General features: G+C 47.7%; 1 protein-coding gene across 3 annotated transcripts in view; it reads left to right on the top strand.

Annotated features, from left to right (window-relative positions):
• The window catches only part of CCBE1 (collagen and calcium binding EGF domains 1), a 234,985-nt gene that overhangs the window by 196,063 nt on the left and 17,296 nt on the right, over positions 1 to 21,626 (top strand). For all 3 annotated transcript variants that reach the window (XM_027118665.1, XM_027118666.1, XM_027118667.1), the window contains 3 exons: positions 5,855 to 5,989; positions 8,292 to 8,444; positions 18,233 to 18,336. In XM_027118665.1, coding sequence (XP_026974466.1) covers positions 5,855 to 5,989; positions 8,292 to 8,444; positions 18,233 to 18,336 — 392 coding nt within the window. The remainder of the gene's footprint in view (positions 1 to 5,854; positions 5,990 to 8,291; positions 8,445 to 18,232; positions 18,337 to 21,626) is intronic.

Raw genomic sequence — 21,626 nt, 5'->3', positions numbered from 1 at the left:
AGCACCGTGAAGCTGATCTTATTGTTCTCCCTATTTTACAGGTAAGGAAGTTGAGTCTTAAAGACCTCAGGATCACAGAGAGAGTGGCAGAGTGGGGAGGGTTGGCTCCAGTCCCTGTGCTCTTCATCATACCACTTCATGCCTCCTAGAATAGAGCCTGGCACAGAGTAGGCATTCAGCAAATATGGCAGAGCAGGATTGAGTCCTGTGGGGATTGGTGGGATGCAGAAACTAAACTCTGTTGAGGACTTCAAGGAAGTCTTCTTAAAACAGTGACGTTTGCATTGAGACTTGAGAAACTAGATAGGGTATCAACGGTAATAAAATGCTGAGAGTAAGAGTGGAGGAGTTGATTGGACATTATAAAGGGTGAAAACAGAATAAACAAAAACGTAACAGTAAGCCACGGATGTGATAAGGGATGATGGGGAAAAGAGTGTATTCCTTATCAAATTGTAAGGAATTCATAAATGAGTCTTAAGGTTGGAAGCGTAGTCTCAGGGATAGAACACCAGACCGCAAATGCAAGAGTGAGCCATTTATATTTAATGTTGATGAGCATAGAATTTACAGGCTTTGTGAGCGAGGTAGTGACACTCACAGAGGTATACGTTCAGAATATTACTGGCCTGACGGTGTTACATAGAGTGGACTTAAGAGGGAAGAATCTTGAGATGAGGATTTACAAGGGAGGTTCTGAAGATCTGAGTTAGAATGGTGCCAAGAGAAATAGGACAGGTGAAAACAGAGGAACTGCAGAGGGAAAAGCTACAGAGCAGGAAGCTGGTGGTCTCTGGAAAACCATCAAAAATGGAAAGTTGGGGCTTCCCTGGTGGCGCAGTGGTTGAGAGTCCGCCTGCCGATGCAGGGGACACGGGTTCGTGCCCCGGTCCGGGACGATCCCGCATGCCGCGGAACGGCTGGGCCCGTGAGCCATGGCCGCTGAGCTTGCGCGTCCGGAGCCTATGCTCTGCAATGGGAGAGGCCGCAACAGTGAGAGGCCTGCGAACAGCAAAAAAAAAAAAAAAAAAAAGTCCTAAAGAAACTGACATTGAAATGCACCAGGCAAATCACTTAAATGAAGCCCAGGCTATTTACAGTAGCCAGGACAGGGAAGCAACCTAAGTGTCCATGGACAGATGAATGGATAAAGAAGATGTGGCACATATATACAATGGAATATTACTCAGCCATGGAAAGAAATGAAATTGAGTTATTTGTAGTGAGGTGGATGGACCTAGAGCCTCTGTCATACGGAGTGAAGTAAGTCAGAAAAAGAAAAACAAATACCATATGCTAACACATATATATGGAATCAAAAAAAAAATGGGTTCTGATGAACCTAGGGGCAGGACAGGAATAAAGACTCAGATGTAGAGAATGGACTTGAGGACACGGGGAGGGGGAAGGGGAGGCTGGGATGAAGTGAGAGAGTAGCATGGACATATATACACTACCAAATGCAAAATAGATAGCTAGTGGGAAGCAGCCACATAGCACAGGGAGATCAGCTTGGTGCTTTGTGACCACTTAGAGGGGTGGGATAGGGAGGGTGGGAGGGAGACGCAAGAGGGAGGAGATATGGGGATATATGTATATGTATAGCTGATTCACTTTGTTGTCAGCAACAACTAACACAGCAATGTAAAGCAATTATACTCCAGTAAAGATGCTAAAAAAAAAAAATTAAGCCCAGTGTTTATAAAGTCTACCACATGCAAAGAGCTTCTATTTAGCTGATTTTATAGCCTTCTCTTCAATATTTAGCTAATTTTATAGCTTTGCTTCTATGTAGCTATAATTTTTTTATGTTTTAGCTATTGTATTTAACCATGAATCAGTTACAGCAGACGTCCAAACAGGAAAAGGATCACCAGTCATTAGAGGGAAACCTACAAAAGAAACATACAGGAAAAAAAGAAAAAGAGTCTTAGAGAAAACACCACACAGAAAGAAGAAAGCTTCAAAGTAACTACCATTTATGCGTCAGTGAGTTACAAAAATGATATAGCATCCATGGGACCAGAACATGGTGTTATTAAAAAAAGATCATTCAAAGAAGAAATAAAGAATCCTTGGAAATTAAAAGCATGATAAAATGAGAACAGGAAAATGGTTGGGAGATGAGATTGTGAAAACCTCTCAGGACCTGGAGCAAAAGATCAAAGAAATAAAAAAATAGTAGAAGAAAAGTATGAGAATATTATTAGAGGACCAGTCCAGGGGATGCGACATCCAAATAAGAGTTCCACACAGAACAGAGGAAGAAGAAGAGAGTAAATCATTAAAGATATAATTCAAGAAAATTCTCTAGAATTGAAGGATATGAATTTCTAGATTAAAAGAGCCTACCAAAAATTGAAGGGGTCCCACATAAAGACGTCATTGTGAAATGTTAGTACCTTGGGGCAAAAAGAAAATACTAACATTTTTCAAAGAGGGAAAAATGAGATTTGAAAGATCAAGAATTAGAATCTTATAGGACTTATCCATAGCAGGACTGAAAGCTAGAAGACAGGGGAGCAGTTCCTTCAGAATTCTGAGGTAGCTTTCCAAACCTAGAATTATATGCCCTAACTAGCCATAAGGGTCAGGCACACATGACTTCAAAATTTTAAATCCTGTAAGACCTTTCTCAGTCTCTCTCCTCTTCCACCTTGCTCACTCTCCCAGCCCTGTTCTCAGTACTTAATAAGCCAGCAGCCAACAAGGCAGAAATGTGGTTTCCAGGGTACCAGTCACAAAGTAGCTCATGGAAGTGGAAGTTTGAAGCTAAGAGAGAAAGTTCACAACTACCCCCCCCAAATATACAAAATAATAATTATTTTTCATTGAAGTATAGTTGATATTCAGTATTGTTAGCTTCAGCTGTACAGCAAAGTGATTCAGTTGTATATATATATTTTTCAGATTCTTTTACATTATAGGTTATTACAAGATATTGAACATAGTTCCCTCTGCTATACAGTAAATCCTTGTTGTTTATCTATTTTATATGTAGTAGTGTGTATCGGTTGATCCCAAACTACTAATTTATCCCTCCCCCACTCTTTCCCCTTTGGTAACCATAAGTTTGTTTCCTATGTCTGTGAGTCTGTTTCTGTTTTGTAAATAAACTGATTTGTATTATATTTTAGATTCCAGATGTAAGTGATTATATTTGTCTTTCTCTGACTTATTTCACTTAGTGTTATATGCTCTAGGTCCATCCATGTTGCTGGAAATGGCATTATTTCGCTCCTTTTTGGGGCTGAGTAATATTCCGTTGTATATATGTACCGCATCTTCTTTATCCATTCATCTGTTGGTGGACATTTAGGCTGCTTTGCATGTCTTGGGTATTGTAAATAGTGTTGCAATGAACATTGGGTGCATGTGGTACTAGATAATTATTTTAATTCCAGGGAAAACAAAACGGTCTTCAAGAAAGGATAGGGAATTAGAGTATACTTCCAGGCTTAGCAAAAAGTAGCTTTTATATTGTCATTATGCTGCCAACACTGAAGACTTATAAAACCAAAATTTCGGTGTAACGACAGGGGCAAAATGCAGGAGTAGGAAGCATGGACGTGGTTGAGGAAACCGTGATAAAGCTGAACGTGTCTCGTCCATGACTGGAAATCCATAAAGCGTATTCACACAGAGGAGGAGGAAGCAATGCAAGCTGGCTGTTTAGAGATGCAGAGGGAAATCATAAAAGAATCAGCCGCAGGAGCTGGAAGTGGTACCTCAAGGCAGCTGGAAGGGAGGAGGAAATCAGGGCCGCTGTTTTTCAAAACAGGTCTTTTTCTTTCTCTCTCTTTTTTTTTTTTTAGCATTTTGCTATCTTTTATTAAATTAATTTTTATTAGAGTATAGTTGCTCTACAATGTTGTGTTCGTTTCTACTGTACAGCAAAATGAATCAGCTATACATACACACATATCCCCTCTTTTTTGGATTTCCTTCCCATTTAGGTCACCACAGTGCATTAAGTAGAGTTCCCTGTGCTATACAGTATGTTCTCATTAGTTATCTATTTTATACGGAGTATCCATAGTGTATATATGTCAATCCCAATCTCCCAATTCCTCCCAGCCCCTTCCCCCCCTTTCCCCACCTTGGTGTCCCTACATTTGTTTGTTCTCTACATCTCTGTTTCTGCTTTGCGATTAAGATCATGTAGACCATTTTACTAGATTCCACATGTATGTCAGAAAGAGAAAAACAAATATCGTATATTAACACACATATGTCAACACAGGTCTTAGTGAGCATAGCAGTCAACACGGGACTCCTGACTCTGCCCCTTTCCTCCCCTCCCTCCCTGGCAGCTGCTGGACGACGGGTACAGCTGGCCGAGCAGGGCAGCCCACAGCCAATCACGGCTGAGACCTTGCTCTTGAGCGAAAAGAGCACAGAACATGGGCTGCCTAGAGGTGATGCCTCAGTGAAGAAAACGCATTTGACCAGGGACACATGCAGGAAGCGCAGGCCTGGAATCCCATCTGTGGGGAGGAGTATTTAGCAAGGGCCGCCTTCCAGGTCGTCCTGAGATTGGCGTGATCCTTGTCTCGCTGACCCCACCCACATCGGGGGCTGACAGCCCACCCATTCCACTTTCACATGTGGCAGAGCAAAGCCAGGCTCACTCTGTTTCCAGCGATAGTTTATCTGTCAGCACCTGGGGGAGACAGTGCAGTGATTAATGAGATGCTGGGTCTAGTCTGGAAGTAAATGTTCAGCCTGAGCCTCCTGACTTAGAGCCAAAGTCCCTTCAGAGACTCGTTAAATATTAGTTTGTTTGTAAGGACTGAGAAAAGAGGAGATGCCCTGGTTCTCGACGAATAGAGCGTCCACCCCAATTTGCAGACTTAGAGCTGGAACGAGATCTCTGGCCATTCTGCCTTACCCAGACGCTGCTCACCATGCAGAATCGACCCTCCCCCACCCCATCTGCATGCCTACAGCACAGAGACATCAGTCAGCCTCCCTCAGGCTCCTCCCAGCCTGCCTGACTTCCAGCACCGCCCCGCCCCTCACGTTAGGACGCCAGTGCCCATAGCCAGGGCTGGCTGTTCCGTATTCAGCTGGAAGGAATTCCTTGTCTCTCCAGCAGTTGGTGAAAAAGAGGAAGCAGGCCCCCAGGTAATTCAGCAGAGCCTGGCCACCGAAAGCTTCTTTGCTCTCTGGATGAATGACAAAAATCAACTACTGAATTGCACACTATAAAAGGGTAAATTTTGTGCTATGTGGATTATATTTTATTAAAGGTGTTCTATTTAAAATGAAAAAAGGAAAGGCAGCAAAAGAGAAATACAGTGACTCTTGATCATGGTGGAAATCCTCAAGTAGATCAGTTTTTAGAAAGAATAAACATGAAAGTTTAATATCTGTAAATTGACCCTCCTGAATTTATATGTGTCCAAGTACCCACAGGACAATCTCCTTTTCCGCAGGGATTGCATACTTTGGTTTGAAGGTCTTTGCGCTAGATGAATTTATTTGAGGTTACTTTTACATGGTAAGCACATTCTTCTTACATAGATTGTGCCAATCAATACACCATTAAAGTTTGTAGTGATGCTCTTATAGAAAGAAAAAAATAAGGATGGTGAGGTGACCCAGGGAGTATCACAAGTGATATTTCCATTTAACCATTGAGATTCTGAGCACTCAGTTACCCATTGCAGCCCTCCTGCAAGATGCCCCATGGCCTGAAGAGTTAACTCCCTCTACACATAGCTGGTCACACCACCGTTCCCCTTGAGCGGAGTGCAGCCTAGACAGTCTGTTCCCGACCAGGGCTGGGTGGGCCCCGCCTCCGTCTAGTGAATGACTGTGGTGGTTTTGAGTTCACACTTTTCTTTTTCAGATTATGATGTATGTGCTGAGGCTCCCTGTGAACAGCAGTGCACAGATAACTTCGGCCGAGTGCTGTGTACTTGTTACCCAGGATACCGATATGACCGGGAGAGGCACCGGAGGCGGGAGAAGCCGTACTGTCTGGGTGCGTTGGTGATGCGCGTTATTTCTTGGGTCCTGAGGATGTGCCAGATTCTGATGATTCTTTGGAACATTCTTCATCAGTGGGGACCAGCTCTCAGGAGCCACTTGGATGCCTCCCCTTACATCCTGATACTTGTTGGATGGAGTTGGGTTGGTACTATTCTAGGGGTCACTACCTTTCACCATGATTATTAAAACAAACGATGACCAAGGGATTCTTCAGGGAGTGGGTACCAGTCAGATCCTAATTGGCAGTGAGATATAAGAGCAGGAGAAGGGGAATATTACCAAGTGAAAACTAGAATAAGGTGAAACAGAATGTAAGGGGGCAGAAATGTGAAAATGCAGGAAGAATGAAACAAGAATAAGCCTCCTCTCAGAAGATGACCTGGAAGAGAGACTGGGAAAGAGGAGGTGTCTGTATGGCAGACAGGCTGGAAATGACTCAGAGGGAGCTGACACCAGCCCCCGGGGCACAGCTGAGCAAAGCCAGCATCATCCATCGCCACCAGCTTGCTCCCTCCCCCCTCACTCACTAGGCTTCCCAGCCCTGCACTCCTTGGGTTCTGAGGCAGGTTTATGGTCGTTGGACCCTGGAACTGCTTGTATCAAAGTGTGGTCAGTGCATGTCTAAACTGTCTCAGAAACATCTGGGCTTATGGCTTAAAAAAAAAAAAAAAGGTTCCTGGCCTCGCCTCGAGACTCTGAGGGTGGATGCAGAAATCTGCATATGCACAGATGCACAGTGCAGTTTGAGGATGAGCTCAAAGATGAACTTAGGAGACTGCAGAGGCATCTGGATAGAAAATAAAGCAGCTGTGATGAGCAGCCCCCTTCTCCGTCCCAGGGGGGCTCTGGAGAGCACCACTTAAGAGAGGTTCTAGGTGTTAGCTCTCCTGGTTTCTCCCCAGTGGCCCCTGGCATGGCGCCCCCCACTGAACAGGAATGGAATTGAGACCACCAAGCAAACGGAGGGGGACCCGTGGGCTCTCCTGCAGAGAGCACCGTAAACCCGTGTGTACCACGATCCGAGGTCCCAGGTGCCAGGGCTCTGATTTCAGTTGCGGTAGCTCTGGTACCCATTTCTTTTCTTTGGGAGGCTTGGGGACCAGCAACACTAGCAGTCTGTTAAGAGTCCCACCTGTTTCTCTCTCCTTTCAACCTTGTCCTTCCCCCTGTGGACAGTAGAGGCAGCCTTGCCCTTAGGTTGAAGGCAGGGGCACGTGGACAGACGTGGTCAGCCTGGGGAATTGCAGAGGAGGCAGCAGCTGTGACAGCTTAGCTTACGGGTGACGTAGTATGAACTGCCAGGGAACATCCAGATGACCACATGCCCCTCGTGGGCACACAGGCCTGCCGGGGTGGGTCCCAGGCAGCTTGTCCAGGGAGTGGCTGGGACGTTGTCGGCATCCTGGAGCGCAAGGTTGGGCTCCGTCCGCTGGCCACATGTGCACAGTCTGGGGCTGTGTGTCCTGGCCGCCACCCAGTATCTTCAGCCAGTGAGCAGGAAATGGGTTTGGGCCTCCTTCTCTTGCCCTGCTGGGAAATGGCTTTGTTTCCACCCGTTCAGTAGGGGGGCAAGTCTGTGATGTGCGCAGTTCACGTGGACTTTCTCTGGTTACTTGTTTGATGGTGTCGTGGCTCATTTCCACCACTCAGGAGGGGTCTGTTTGGGTCATGGATGGGGCTGAAATTTCCTGGGGAAAACGCTCTCCGTTAGACCCATTATGACTATTTTCTTTTATCAGAAGTGCCTTTTCCCAGGTATCATCACGTCTCCTAACTGAGAAGGAGCCGTTCCTAGTGGCCTTGGGTCACCACCATGCTGTTAGGAACCACTGGTTGTAAAGGGAACATAAAAACCCTCGGCACACTAGGGTCTTTGCAGGAAATCATTTCTACGATAGTCGTTTTCCAAAATGTGTTGCCATCTGTTATCTCATTTCCTCTTCCAGGGAGCCCTGCAGAAGTATTTAGGGCAGGCTTCACTGCCATGTTCTATAGTGAGAACTTCGGAGGCTAGCAGTACCTGCACCAAGCCACGAGAATTGGTGGCGGCAAAGCCACAACCAGGAACCCCATCACTGATCAGTTTGTAACCATGGTGACACTGCCTGAAGTGCTCTTGTCACGCATGGCCCACATCTTTAGCTTCCTGCTTTGTTCCAGGCTTCAGTGACAGAGGTCTGGCAGAGTGTCCTTTGCAGACATTAACAGAAGGGCCAAGCCTAAGGTCGCCTGTTGTGTTGGAAGTGATCTCTCTGAAACTGTCTTAGCGTTCTCTGCGTTTGGTTCAAACCCAGATATCGACGAGTGCGCCACCAGCAGCGAGACGCTGTGCGCGCACATCTGCGTCAACACCTTGGGCAGCTACCGCTGTGAGTGCCGGGAGGGCTACGTCCAGGAGGATGATGGGAGGACGTGCACCAAGGGAGACAAATACCCCAACGACACTGGTGAGTAGGGCAAGTAAAATTATCCCCCTAATTGGAGATGGGCAGGCAGGCACTTGGAAACCCAGTAGGCTTCCTCAGGAAGCAATGGGCAGGAAGGGGCATTTGTATGAATGGTAGGTGGGATCTGGGTAAGAGAAAGGTAGAAGGTCAAACCCCTAGAGAACTAGTGAAAGAGCTGCCTGCTAGCAGCAAGGCGTGCGGCTGGTTTTGTGCTGGGAGCTCTGCACCAAGCACGGAGGTGTGGTGTGCTCATGGACAGATCGGTGGAACTTAGTTACGAACTGAGGTCAAACAAGGAGGAGCAGAGATGAGGCCAGAAACACTGGGTTCTCTCAAGGAAAAAAAAAAGGGGGGGCTGAATAGAAACATGAAACACTTCTGTGTAACGCAGCAATCCATTTCAGCGCTACTGAAAGTATAGTCTGTGGCCCCGTGCCTGCCTGTGAGCTGTTATTTGGTTCATGTTCAGGTTAAAAAAAAACAGAAGTTGAGAGTGTTGAGAAGCACTTTGCAGTCGCTCATTTTTATTGTACTTAGCAAGCCCAGTCCACCCTGACGTGGAGGACTTTTAGATGCTGGCCTTTCTTTGCAGAGTTTGAGAAGCTGCTTTATATTATTTTCACCAGAAGCCACCAAGATGTCTGATCACTTAGGGATGTGATCAGCTGGAATGTTGGGTCATTGCCTTATTTAAGTGTGGAGGGGAGGGAGGGAGGAAGGAAAGGGCATTCCTGAATCTCCAACCCTTGTAGGCCAGGAAGCTGCCGAGCTCAGAGTTCAGCTCTGACTCCTCGGGAGGGGAAAGTGGCAGGAACACTGTCGTCTGCTGGGAGAGGTTAGCTGGGCCTGGGCCATCTCTGGGTGGTGAGGGGCTCCCAGGACAAATCATCTCTACCAAGAAATGCAGGGGAATGGAAGGACCAGAAGTGCTGGGCGCTCAAGAGGTCGCGGTTCTTCCGTGTAACCTGAGATTCACAAAAGGGTGGAAGGCCATTGCCATCAGCTGAGGACAGCAAACAGCTGGAGACCAGCTGTCTCACATGGAAAAACTACAAAGCAAATCCTGAAGAGCAAGCGGGTTGAGTCATGAGGAAGCCACCATGCATTAGAAGTAACGCGAAAGGTCTGCTTGCAGTCAGCTCCGGCTTGGGCAGCTTGGGGTCATTGGAATGACTCAGAGAGCTTAGTGTGACACTCTTTAAAGCCTGAAGCATGTGGGACCTGGGCGCCCAGAGGTGCTTAAAAGCAGGGGTAATGAGTCTTTGGGGCATTTTTCAGACATTTTCAAAACATTTTTTCAGACCACTTTTTAATTATTACTCAGAATTAAAATCACTTCACTTTTGTCCCATGGTGGAGAAGGTTTGGGGGAGGAGGGATGTGTAACTTACCTCTTAGATTATGTCCCTCGTTGAAAGGAAGAATCTCACTGAAAAATGAGGTGCAGATTTTTAGCCGCTGATATATTAGTGACGGGCTGACCTGAGAGTTAGCAAGGAGAAAGCAGCTTTCTAATTTTTCGTTTTAGAATTGGATTTCCAGCTTTGCTGCAAGCCAGGGAGCCCGTGGGCTTGGGCCGAGAGGTCCTCAACCTCGTAACCCTGTTGTGTCTTTGCCTTATATTTCTATTCAGGTGAAATCCCGTTTACCTGGGCGTGAAGGGCAGCCTTGAGCAACCCAATCTAGAGGAAACCACAGAGGTGGCAGCAACAACTGCTGAGTATCAGGGCGGGGTTAGACGGTAGGGATCTCTAAATTGTAGGAAGCGGGCCACCTGTGAGCACTCCCACCTGGTGGGGTAGAGTGGTCTGCTCAGAGACCCAACCTTAACTAGCAGAGACCACAGGAGTCGGATGGAATTTCCAGAGCCTAGGGGAAGATTTTATACACTGAATCTACTTGTTCTTTGGTCTCAGGTGGCCTCTACCTCTTGCACTAATTCCTAGTTTTCCCAGCCTCATCCCTCTGAAGTCACCCTGCTTACTGTGTGGTACCCCAGGAATGGGTCTGAGCCAGAGGCAGTGACAAGGTAGGGCCTTGGTGGGACATGTTCACCCCCTGCCTCGCTCTTGGGCGGTGTGGACCCAGAAAGGAGCCCAGCCCAAGGGCCAGAGCATGGGAAGGTCCCACTGAAGCTTTGATATTAGCAGTCTCTTGTGCTGAGTCGGTCCTGGGACCACACTCCTCTGTTTCCTTTCCTGAGAGATGAATTGTACTTCTTTAAAAAATGTCCAAACACACAAAATTTTCAGTATAAGAGGTCAAGAATTTAAGTGATAACCATTTTGACTTCTAAGGCTAAGAATTCAGTAAAAAAATCTGAGCATACTTAATTATTAATTGGTTTTGTACCTTCTGTACTATTACTGTCATTTAAAGACATATTTTATCAACCGTTTATTACAGCATTTCCCCATGTTGTCATCTATAGGACTTTGGGGTCCTGGGAGGTGTTAATTAGCCTTTCTTTGTTTGAAAGGTTCTGTGTTCAGGTGTTCGGGGGAGAATGCATTAGAGCACCAGCTTCTGCAGGGATTCATACTGTGAGTGCGTTGAAAGCTCTGAGGTTGCCATTAAAAGATGTTCATTTTGATGAAACCTGCACTTCCCAAAATTATTTTCTGAAGAAACACTTATAAGCATCTCACAGATGATGGTGTCCTGGAAAAAAAAAAAAAAAAAAAACAGTTTGGAAAGTTCTAACTTACTAGCATCAAAGAGCTGAGCCCTGGGGCCCAAAGTCGGTAAGTCATCTGGTCGACTTTCAGGCGAGGATGTTGTCATCGCCAGAGGAAGGAGCCAAAGCCAGAGGCGGGGAGCTGTTGGCTGTCGGCTACAGAGCATCTAATGAGTGAAAACAGGCCATTCTGCCCTCCGGAGAGAGAGTTTGTTCCTGCTTACAGTGATTTAAATGGGCAATGTCCTTCTGTTTAATCAGTAAGAACGTCTAGTGGTTATAAGGCTGGGCTTTCTTGTAACACCACAACTCACTTAGTTTGGGATTTTTTTGGGGTGGGGGTGGGGGGGTGCCATGCTGCGAGGCATGCGGGACCTTAGTTCCCCCCACTGGGGATGGAACCCACGGCCCCTGCAGTGGAAGCGTGGAGTCTTCACCACTGGACCGCCAGGGAAGTCCCCACATAGTTTTAAAAACTGAAACAGTCCCACTGTTTCTATTGTATCCCAAGTGCCGCGCCCGCAGCAGCAGCATTCTAGAATTTCTCAGTATTTAATTTTCAGTGACTGGTCTCTCCTGAATTCACCACACAGGCACAGAGGACTCACGTTTGGTTTTAGTGTTTTATTAAGAAAAACATTCCAACACCGGTAACCAAGGGCGTCGGGGGGTTAGGGACTGAGGGGAGTAATTCGTACCCATAATTAAAATTATGGGAAAGGACAGGCACGTTCTATGCCTTGAACGTTAGAATCAGTACTTAAGTGATGGGCCCCTGAGAAGATGGGGGGCTGGTTTTGATGATTCGGGCAACAAAAGCAAGCATCCTGGATTCATCTCTGCAGCAGCTGTGATGCAATGGAAAGTTCCTTGGCTTGGAAGGTAGGAGAGCTGGTAACCAGAGAGCCGCTTCAGCGTCTACCAGCTGGGTGTCGTTGGGCAGCTCTCCGGATCTAAGTTTCCTCCTCTGTAGACACACAGGTGTTGGATTAGGTGAGCTCTAAAGACCCTTTTACCATCACAAATCTTTTTCACAATTTGGTGTGATTTAGCATCAGCAAAAGTGGTCGAAGCCCTACCAGCCCCGTGAGTCCCCGTGCAGTTTTCATTTCTTTGTCCTTTATTTAGGCGAGTGTCAGGACTTGAAGGCATGCCCAGCTCAGCACCTTCTAAACTGAGAACTTTCCCTACAGTATCTAAAAGATGAATAATTAACATCCAGATATTCAGCTCTACAGTAAGGAGAGTTAGGGGGCTGGAGCAGCCCTGCATCTGGAACATCAGAGGCAGCCACGCAGTTTCATCCGTTTTAGATTAATTAATAAGCCCAATATTTCATCACAGTCATTTTTTTCAAGAAGAGATAATGGTGATGGAGTATAAGCACACGTGATTTAAATCCCCCTCCCCTCCCCCCCCTTTTTTTTTTTTTTTTTACTTTGCATTGACTGGTGTCTAACCTTCCAGTCAGGAATTTTAAATCGAACACAATGTCAGCTCATTCAGGAAGTGAGTGGACAGCAGCAGGGCTGGCCTCAGAACGGCCTCTGCCCGTGGAAAGGTGGTCATGTGCCCACGGGTGTGGGGACACAAGCCGTCTGGCTAGTGGCGGGAAGGGCACTCTCCATCACTTCCATTTTTTTTTGTCTTTGCAAATATATGTCTGGAGCCAGTGTAGGCACCCCAGGGCGTCTGTAGCACTGACGCAGAGACAAATTAAGGATATGTTGGCTCCGTAGTAATTAGCTTTCTGGTCTCTGTTTTTCAACTTTTGTTTCTTTTCTGATAAAGTGACCTTGACCCCCAACATCAGTTATTTCAGGGACGGCCAGGTGTTTCATGTAACTTTCAAGCTCCACTAATCCATAGGTCAGCCGTTGTCAACCTGGGGAGCTTTAAAAAGGCTGACAGCGTTCCCTTGTTGTGACCCCCAGATGGGTGGCATGCGGCATGGTTGGCAAGAATTTTAAACCCTCACCCCCGCCACTGTCCCTAGTGGTGGTAATGTGCCACTAGGGCTGAGCACTACCGCCAGGGCACAGATGTGCACGATCAACTTTTAAAACCAAATGTGCTTGGTGACTGCCCATATGAAATACGCCGAGAACATTCTTTAGTTTTCCTAAGTTGGTTAAATATTACTAAGATGGCATCTCAGGAATTCTGTTTCTAACGCTTACGAGGTATAGCCTGCTCAACGTCAGTAAAAATTAGAGCTACGCGACCCCCTGTGGCTAGTCAATAATATTGCACCTCTAAAATCTGAACGAGTTGGAGCAGAATGTTAAGCGATGCCTCACTTAACATGGTCATGGTCATACTCAGAGACACCACATCATGAGTGGAGAGGACAGAGAACATGCCAAGTCAGAGATGTCTACCCAGATTTCTAAATGAATTATTCATGTAGCCTATTCAAGATTGTTTTAGCTCCATGTTTGATGTTACTGTATCCTGTACCACAGCAGGCTAGAGGAACCCCAATTCAGAATAGACGGCATGTGCCAGGTCTGCACACACAATTATTTGTCTTCAAACTCTCTGGAAGTTCTTTCCAGAGGATGGTGCAGAGAGCCCTCCCCCCATCTGTAATTTTGTAGGGAACTTAATAAGCAGTGATACCAACCATGACGATGATATTAACATTTATGGGGCACCTGCCGCCTGCCAGGCGCTGCTCTGCGAACTTCCAGGGGTTATTTCCTTCATGCCTCACAGCAACCACAGGTGACGGGGTCATTGTCGTTCTACCGTTCAAGGAACGGGCAGTCACAGAAGCTGTGACTTCCAACCTGCAAGGCACGAAGTGGCAGCCTCAGGGTTCGAATCCTGATCACCTGACTCCACCGGAGCCTGTGGTCCTTACTCTTCCTCTGTGTGCACGGGAGCTTCCAAAGGCTTTTGGACAAAGTTACCCTTGTTCTCTGTGTTTTGATAATTCTGCAAAGGGACAGGAAACAGGCCAGGGATTTTCAGGTGAGAGGTTGCTCAACAGAGCTGCTTCCCTGGAGCGGTGTTTGTCGAACTTGCACGTGCTTCAGAGTCACTTGGAGACTTTGATAGAACGATGCACCAGGCCCCCCTCCTGAGATTTTGGATTTCTGAGAACGGATACCCAGAGGCTGGCTCTGCCGCTGCTCGTCCAGTGACCACATGGAGAATTACTGCCCTGGAGCCCACCTGGCAGACAGCTCTCCAGTGTCCTGAGCAGAACCCCCAATAGCGGGCTCACTGCGCCCCAACAGTGCCAGATGCGGACCCTGTAAGTGCTCGTCCGCTGCACGCAGCATTCCGGAAACCTAAAGCAAATTACTGTCCTCCTCTGCCTCTCACTTTCCTTGTCTGCAAAGGAGGCTGAACTAAAGATGTATCAATTCTAACATTCCATGATGTAAATGAAATAGAGTCTAGAACCTGGTAAAGAGGTTATTATCCTGAAAATATCAGGTTGCCCTATTCATCCCAACACATGGTACGTTGAGCTGCGTATACAAAAGTACAAACGGACAGATGGGCTTTTAACTCTCGTTCACGCTGGCCTGGCTCTGCCAGCAGGGCTGGTTCCTTAAAAGGAAGGCCCGTCTCAAATCACTGAACAGGTATCCTCGTTCATTTTACATTCTCCATGCCTCCCATGGGGCCTGGTGAATAGCAGATGCTCCATGATGGCTAAGAGGGAGGGAGGGATGGAAAGATGAATGGCTGGATGGACAGATACATGGATGAGAGAGAGAAGTGGGTGGGGAGATGGGATGGTTGTGATTGGTAGGCGGGTTATGAGATGGGATTGCACATACTGGCCAGTAGATGGCATGGAATGAAAGAATGCTAGGCTGGGAGAGACGGATGTCACCCAGCTGTCCTTAAACCTAACAAACCTAGAGCTGGGGTTATCTACATATGCAGGAGTCCACCGTTGTCTATCCTCAGTACAACCAAAGTTGGGTAAAGCTTCAGTCCTTTACCACCAAGTGTATTCTTGCATGGAAGTTCCCTTGTGTCACTATTATGTTGGAGACCAATATAAATAACTCTTGTTCTCCTCAGATGTGTTCAAGCTCCATAGGCAAGTGGGGCTGTAAATGGTACATTAAATGGGGATAAAGAGCCTAAAGGAAATTGCCTGATTTGTAGGAAAGGTATTGGGCTCAGATTCAGGAAACCTCAATTCTAAACCCACAGCAGTTAATAACTTCCGGACGTCACGGAACCTCAGTTTTCCCTCATTCTGTTGTTTGTGTTAATCCCAGAATCCTTGAAGAATCCTTTTATCAGGCAAAGAGAATTCAAAGGGCTTGGAGGGCCTGAAGACTGCCAGGCACCCTCTCCCATTTATTAGAACCCAACCTTTTGCCAAGGATTTCACAGGCATCACCCCCATATAATCATCGCAATAGCCCTGTGTCTTAGGTTTTACTGTTCCAGTGTTATGGTTGAGGAAATTGGGTCTCATAGAGGTTAGATAACTTGCCTGAGGTCTCTGAGCTAGTTAGTGACAGAGCTGGGGTACGCACCCCTCGCACTGTGACCCTGGAGGCCATGCCCTTCAATTGCATTTCACCGTCTCCAAGCGAAGACCTTTCTCATAACCCGGCTCGTTGTGACACAGCTACGGTGTGAATGGAAACAATCCCCCATGGCTTCTGGTTGAGTGTGGTGGAAGGTGGGCAGAGGCCCGGGAGGCGGGGAAGCTCCTGGTGGGACAGAATTAGCCTAGAAGATGGGGATCAAGGCGGCACCCCTGTTAGGTTATACACACACATGGAAGGATTTAAAAAGAGGCAGCCTCTTTCCCGGAGGTTCAAGTGCTTTTCCCAATCACACGCTGACAACCTAAGCTACAGTCTGTATATTCGGGAATCACAGTGTTGCTTATGGCAACGCAACCAGACAGAGCACTGCGTCGCCCACCTCAGCCTGCTGGCTTGAGAAGCGTGTTCCTAGCGTGTGCGCACACCAGGCCTCAGGCCTCCCACCGGCTGCGGGGAGGGCTAGGGCCAGTGGGCCCCCTACCACCACCCTGTGCTGCAGGGAAGGAGTCTGAGATCTCGACTGCCAGGTTGCCCCTGGGCGCCCTCACCTCCCAAAGAGCAGAAATACCGGTCACCGTGTAGACCACCAGGCAGGCACAGACCCCCTTGGAGAGGCAGCTGGGGCTGCGTGAGGAGGGATCACCTGAGCGTGAGGCTCTCCCGATGCCCACTTCCTCCTCCCATGTACCCGTGCCCTAGGCCTGCCATAACCACTGTGCCACCATCTGGGTGGCTTAAAGGACAGAGATGTGAGGCTATATGTCTGAGATCAAGGTGTCAGCGGGGTTGCCGCCTTCCGAGGACTGTGAAGGAGAACGTTCCAGGCCTCTCCTCCAGCGCCTGCTGTTTCGCCAACAATTCTTTGTCATTCCTTTGCTCCTGCTGCCTCACCCTGACCTCTACCCGCATCTTCACGTGGTTTCTCCCTGCTGTGTCCAGATTTCTCTTTTTTATGAGAACATCAGTCATATTGGATTACGGGCCCACCCTACAGCAGTATGACTTCAACCTAACTAATTACATCTGCAGGACCCCTGTTTCCGAATGAGGCCACATTCTGAGGCACTGAAGGGTTAGGACTTCATCACGTGCACTTGGTTGGGGAGCGGCGGGGGACACAGGTCACCCTGTAATGTTCCATTTCGCTAACTGAGCATCCCCTGTGTGAGGTACCAAGAAGCAGCTCCAGTTCCTGGGCAGCGCCCCCTGTGGCACATGCACGAGAAGCTCCTCTCTAGGGAAGCCCGGGATCCCCACCATCTGAGTAGGCTGCGTGGTAAAGGCTGCCTGACTGCAGAGGACAGAGCTGTCTCTGTGTATGGGGAGGGGGGTCTCAGGCAACCCGTGAATTGGGTCTTGGTAGCTCATAGGAATCCACAAGTGGAGACGGAGAGAAGGCTTCCCAGAAGAGAGGACGGGAAGAAGAAAAGCACGTGGGCCCTGGAACTTACCTGGCGGTCCAGTGGGTTCGACCCCTGGTCGGCAAGCTAAAGTCCCCCATGCCGTGCAACACGGTCCAAAAAAAAAAAAAAAGCACGTGGGCCCAGAAGCAGAAGAAATGACCTGGAGAGACATGTCACTTGACTGTCCCTAGCTACTTTCCAGATCCTAGTGTTATACGTGTCACGCCAACAGGACACCTGGCCCAACACCAAAGGGCTTCAAAGGTAGGAGAGTTGACACTTGCCTGGGTGTCAGACTGTCCTGCCGCCACCCTGACCAAAACTGTCACCTTCCCCGTGTCACTTCCTCTGGGCCCATATCGCACAGCTACCATCTTTTACAAAGGCCTATGGGAGTCTGCACCTGCCCTTCTGTAGCAAATGACCTCAGGTGTCTAGTGTCCCCAGCACAGGCTTGTGTGGTCTGTTCAGGTGCCAGTAGGATGAGGGCTATGTGGATACTGGGTCGTGTCACCATTTAACTCACCTATTCCTTAGAGAAATATGATTTTACACAAAGCCCACGGAGCTCCTGATGCGCCACAAGGTTGCACTGGGACCCTGCCCTGTGCCTGTCCCATTATGACCCTGGATGGGCATGTCCAAGGTGCCTGGAGCATCTTCCATCTGGCTTTACACCTCCTCGGAGGTCAGTGCCCAGCCCCGGTCTGTGACCCTGCCTGGCCTGGCCGTGCTCCCTTTGAACAGCTGGATTATCAGAGGTGATAAAAACCAGCTTCGTGAGCCCTGCACCCGAGTCCCATTGCCTGGGCTTGGGGGATAATTTACGGCGTGTGAACGTTGGCCCTTGGAGGGGAGTGTAAGTCATGTCAGGTTGATAGAGCCTGCCTCATGGTAAAAGGGCCACTGTTGACTTTTTCACAATGAAAGAGGAAGGTGCTAGGATGCCTAAGTGGAAACAGCTGAGCCCAGAGTGTAGCGGGGGAGCCCCTCCCCGTGTCCCCGCTGCCCTGGGCATGCTGTCAGCGACCCAAGAACTGTAAAATCGCCAGCCCACATCCCTCGCACGTTTCAGCATCAACCAGTCCGCCTGGAACTGCCCTTCTTGACATGGTCTCCCTGGGTCTGGATGTCCCCCAGCCTCCCAGGCAGACCCCAGCCCATCTTCTCTCTCAGGGCACGATGAGAAGGTGGAGAACGCGGTGAGAGCCGGCACCTGCTGTGCCACGTGCAAGGAGTTTCACCAGATGAAGCAGACGGTGCTGCAGCTGAAGCAGAAGGTACGTGCCGGGCGTGTTAGAAACGGTCGCGTAAGATGAAACGAAGGCCTGGTGGAGGCAAAGTGGAGGAACATCTGAAAACAATAAGAAGATGCCATCCACAGCCTCACTGGGTATTCTCTGAGCTTGCTGCCAACTAGGTTTGGCCTGGGACGCTTCGCCCACCCACCTTTGGAGCTCATTATCTATAGCTCAACAGAACGATGAAGGCAGGGGATTGACCAGGTGACTAGTAAAATAGACCCCTAGGTAAGGGGCACGTGGTGAAGCAGAGGGTGAGGAACGACTAGTGTGACTTTTTGGGACATGAACATCCAGACACGTGGCCCTTACACAGTTCTAAATAGAATACGGTAGAATCATTTACCGACGTTTTATCAACAGAGAACATCTTCTCTATAAACGTTCATCACTGGTGATGCATTTCTGTAGCAGCTTTATTTTTCACATTTAAAAGTTACGACCTGTGCTTTCTGGGCTCCACACACCTCAGAAAGCAGCTGCTCAGATACCCGGTGTCACCAAGGGTGAGGACTGACTCTCTTTGTCAGGCTCCCACGCATGCCTGACAGCATCATATTTCTGGTAACATTGCTGTGCCGTGAGTAATGCCCCTGGGATGTGCTTAGTGCCCTGAAAGCTTAAGCAACTGTCCGGTGCCCGGGTCAATGGTGTTTATCATACCTGAGGTCAGTGAATTCACCAGTCTGTCGGCAACTCAGAAACTGCTCTTACGCTTGTAAAACGTAAACTTGCTGGTTTGTTTGTTTAATTGCTTCCCCTCAAGGCTCTTAGTACATCAAAGAGGTGTATCTAATCTGTTTAACTTTGACATCTAGTTATTGTAAAGGGCAGCAGGGTAAGATTAGACAGTATTGCTTTTCACGTGTTCAGCAAACATGCAGGCAGCCCCTAATGAGATCCACAGCTTCCAGTGGAACAGGCAGGTCAGTAGGCTGAGAAGATAAATGGCTCTGCGGGCCTTTGGTACGTTGGTGGTGAAGATCTAGCAACTTTAGCAGAGGCATATATGTGTATGATGTACAGATTCCAAATAGCTTGTGATCCAATAGAGAGACCAGGCAGAAAACCTTGCACGTATATCAATATAAATTCAGAGTTATCAGTAATACATCCCACACAGATATCCTCACGTTGGACTTGGATTGATATTAGTATTTACTGAGCGAGTCTGAAAAAGCGTTCGTGGAAGAAGTTTGCATTTCATGGGCCAGAGGATTCGGGCCTGGGCGAGGCAGCTGATGAAGTCTCAAAGCCTAAGGCTACCCTCCGTTTTCTTCTCTGAGAGTCAGTAATCCAAGAGCTATGGGGAAGCTCCTTCCAGCCTGAATGTTCTTTAGGGTCAGTGACGCTAAGTCTCACTAGTTGAGAAATTCAGCTGCTAATTCAACATCTGGCTTTCCCGTAACCTCCCCGCAGTGTTTTACAATCCATGAAAGAAGAAATGTTACGAAGAAGTTGAAAATTTTATGTTACCCTTAAAGCCCTTGCGGCAGAGCTACACACAGATCCAATAATACTTGTTAGTACTCCAGTAACTGTCCTGCACTGGGGTTGGCCTGGAATGGATCCACCTTAGACCGATTTCTCCTACAAGTGCGTTGTGTCAAGTCTGAGCTAAAGCTGGCATTGAAGGAACGTCACAAGAAACAACGCATTTTTAAAGGCGCCTAGTAGAACATGTCACATTCTGCAGTTGATAAAGCCGTTTTATATCCAGGACCCCATTTAATTCTCACCGTGATGCCGATATTGGCAGAGAGGAGCGGTGTCAGCCCAAGACGCAGGCCAGACCTTAAACCCCAGGTCTCACTGCTGCTCCTGTGCTGGTGTGGGGCTTGTCCGTTGATTTTTAACTTCCTCTCACTACTGCTGATGCCATCTGTTCTGTTCAAAAAAGAACATGGGACAGCTGCCCAAATAAACATTGGCTCAGAAGTAGGTTACCGGGTGTCCTGGACCGTGGCCAGCCCCATAGTATAAAACGGTATGCAGACGTGTTGAACAACACCATGAGTGTACAGTCAGCAAAATCCCAACCGTGTGAAACTCTACAGGGCCAATGCCCTGTGTTCTTCAGTGGATAGATTCTAAGAAAAGTGGAGCAGCGACCTGCAGGTTAAAAGCAGCTTAAAAGACGTATTGTTTTTTCAAGTGGGCAAGACTAGACCGTAGTGTCTGGGCCTGCACAGTTGGGTTTGATAAATTATTTTTTTAAAACACAGGAAGTGATTAAAGTCAGAATAGTAGTTACTTTGCGGGGAGGGAGGGAGAAGGCTGTGATTGGGTCAAAGCATGTAGGCAAAGTTCTGATTTTCTTTTTTGGCCGCACTGCATGTGGGATCTTAGTTCCCCCACCAGGGATCGAACCTACGCCCCCTGCAGTGGAAGCGCAGAGTCTTAACCACTGGACCACCAGGGAAGTCCCTGACAAATTTCTGATTTTTGACTTAGGTGTTCAATAAAAGGGTGTTTGCCTTATAATAATTTGCTAAGATATAGATTTGTTTTGTGGGGTTTCCAGATTCTGTGCCTTTATTTTCCAGTGAAAAAGTTTTTTTGAAATGATGTGCAGATCCCAGTGCCTTCACCTCTACAATTTCTTCTGTGTTTTGGGAAGGAAAAAAACAAACAGGTGATTTGGCTAAAAAGAGAGTTTGAGGTATAGATAAAATACCCGTCATTTGACTTGCAGAGAGGGGTCTCTGTCCCATCAGAACACTGAAGAAAAATCTGAGCTAAAGAGCCAGGTTTTTTTTTTTTAAATGAATTTATTTATTTATTTTTAAAATTTATTTTCCGTTGCATTGGGTCTTCGTTGCTGTGCGCGGGCTTTCTCTAGTTGCGGCGAGCGGGGGCTACTCTTCGTTGTCGTGCGCGGGCTTCTCATTGCAGTGGCTTCTCTTGGTGCAGAGCACGGGCTATAGGCACACGGGCTTCAGTAGTTGTGGCACACGGGCTCCCGTAGTTGTGGCTCGCGAGCTCTAGAGTACAGGCTCTGTAGTTATGGCGCACGGGCTTAGTTGCTCCACAGCATTTGGGATCTTCCAGGACCAGGGATCGAACCCACGTCCCCCTGAATTGGCAGGCGGATTCTTAACCACTGCGCCACCAGAGAAGTCCCAAGGAGCCAGTTTTTAATTAATTTATATATTTTTTTATTTTTTACTGGTATGAAGAAATTTTTTTTTCAGGTATGACTTTTTTATTGAAATATAGTTGATTTACAGTGTTATATTGGTTTCAGGTGTTCAACCTAGTGATTCAAT

Source organism: Aethalodelphis obliquidens, unplaced genomic scaffold (genome assembly GCF_003676395.1).
Source record: "Aethalodelphis obliquidens isolate GAN/ISIS:26980383/991018 unplaced genomic scaffold, ASM367639v1 scaffold19, whole genome shotgun sequence".
NCBI lineage: Eukaryota > Metazoa > Chordata > Mammalia > Artiodactyla > Delphinidae > Aethalodelphis > Aethalodelphis obliquidens.
The sequence above is the reverse complement of the archived record's forward strand: the minus strand, read 5'-3'. Positions and strand labels throughout refer to the sequence as shown.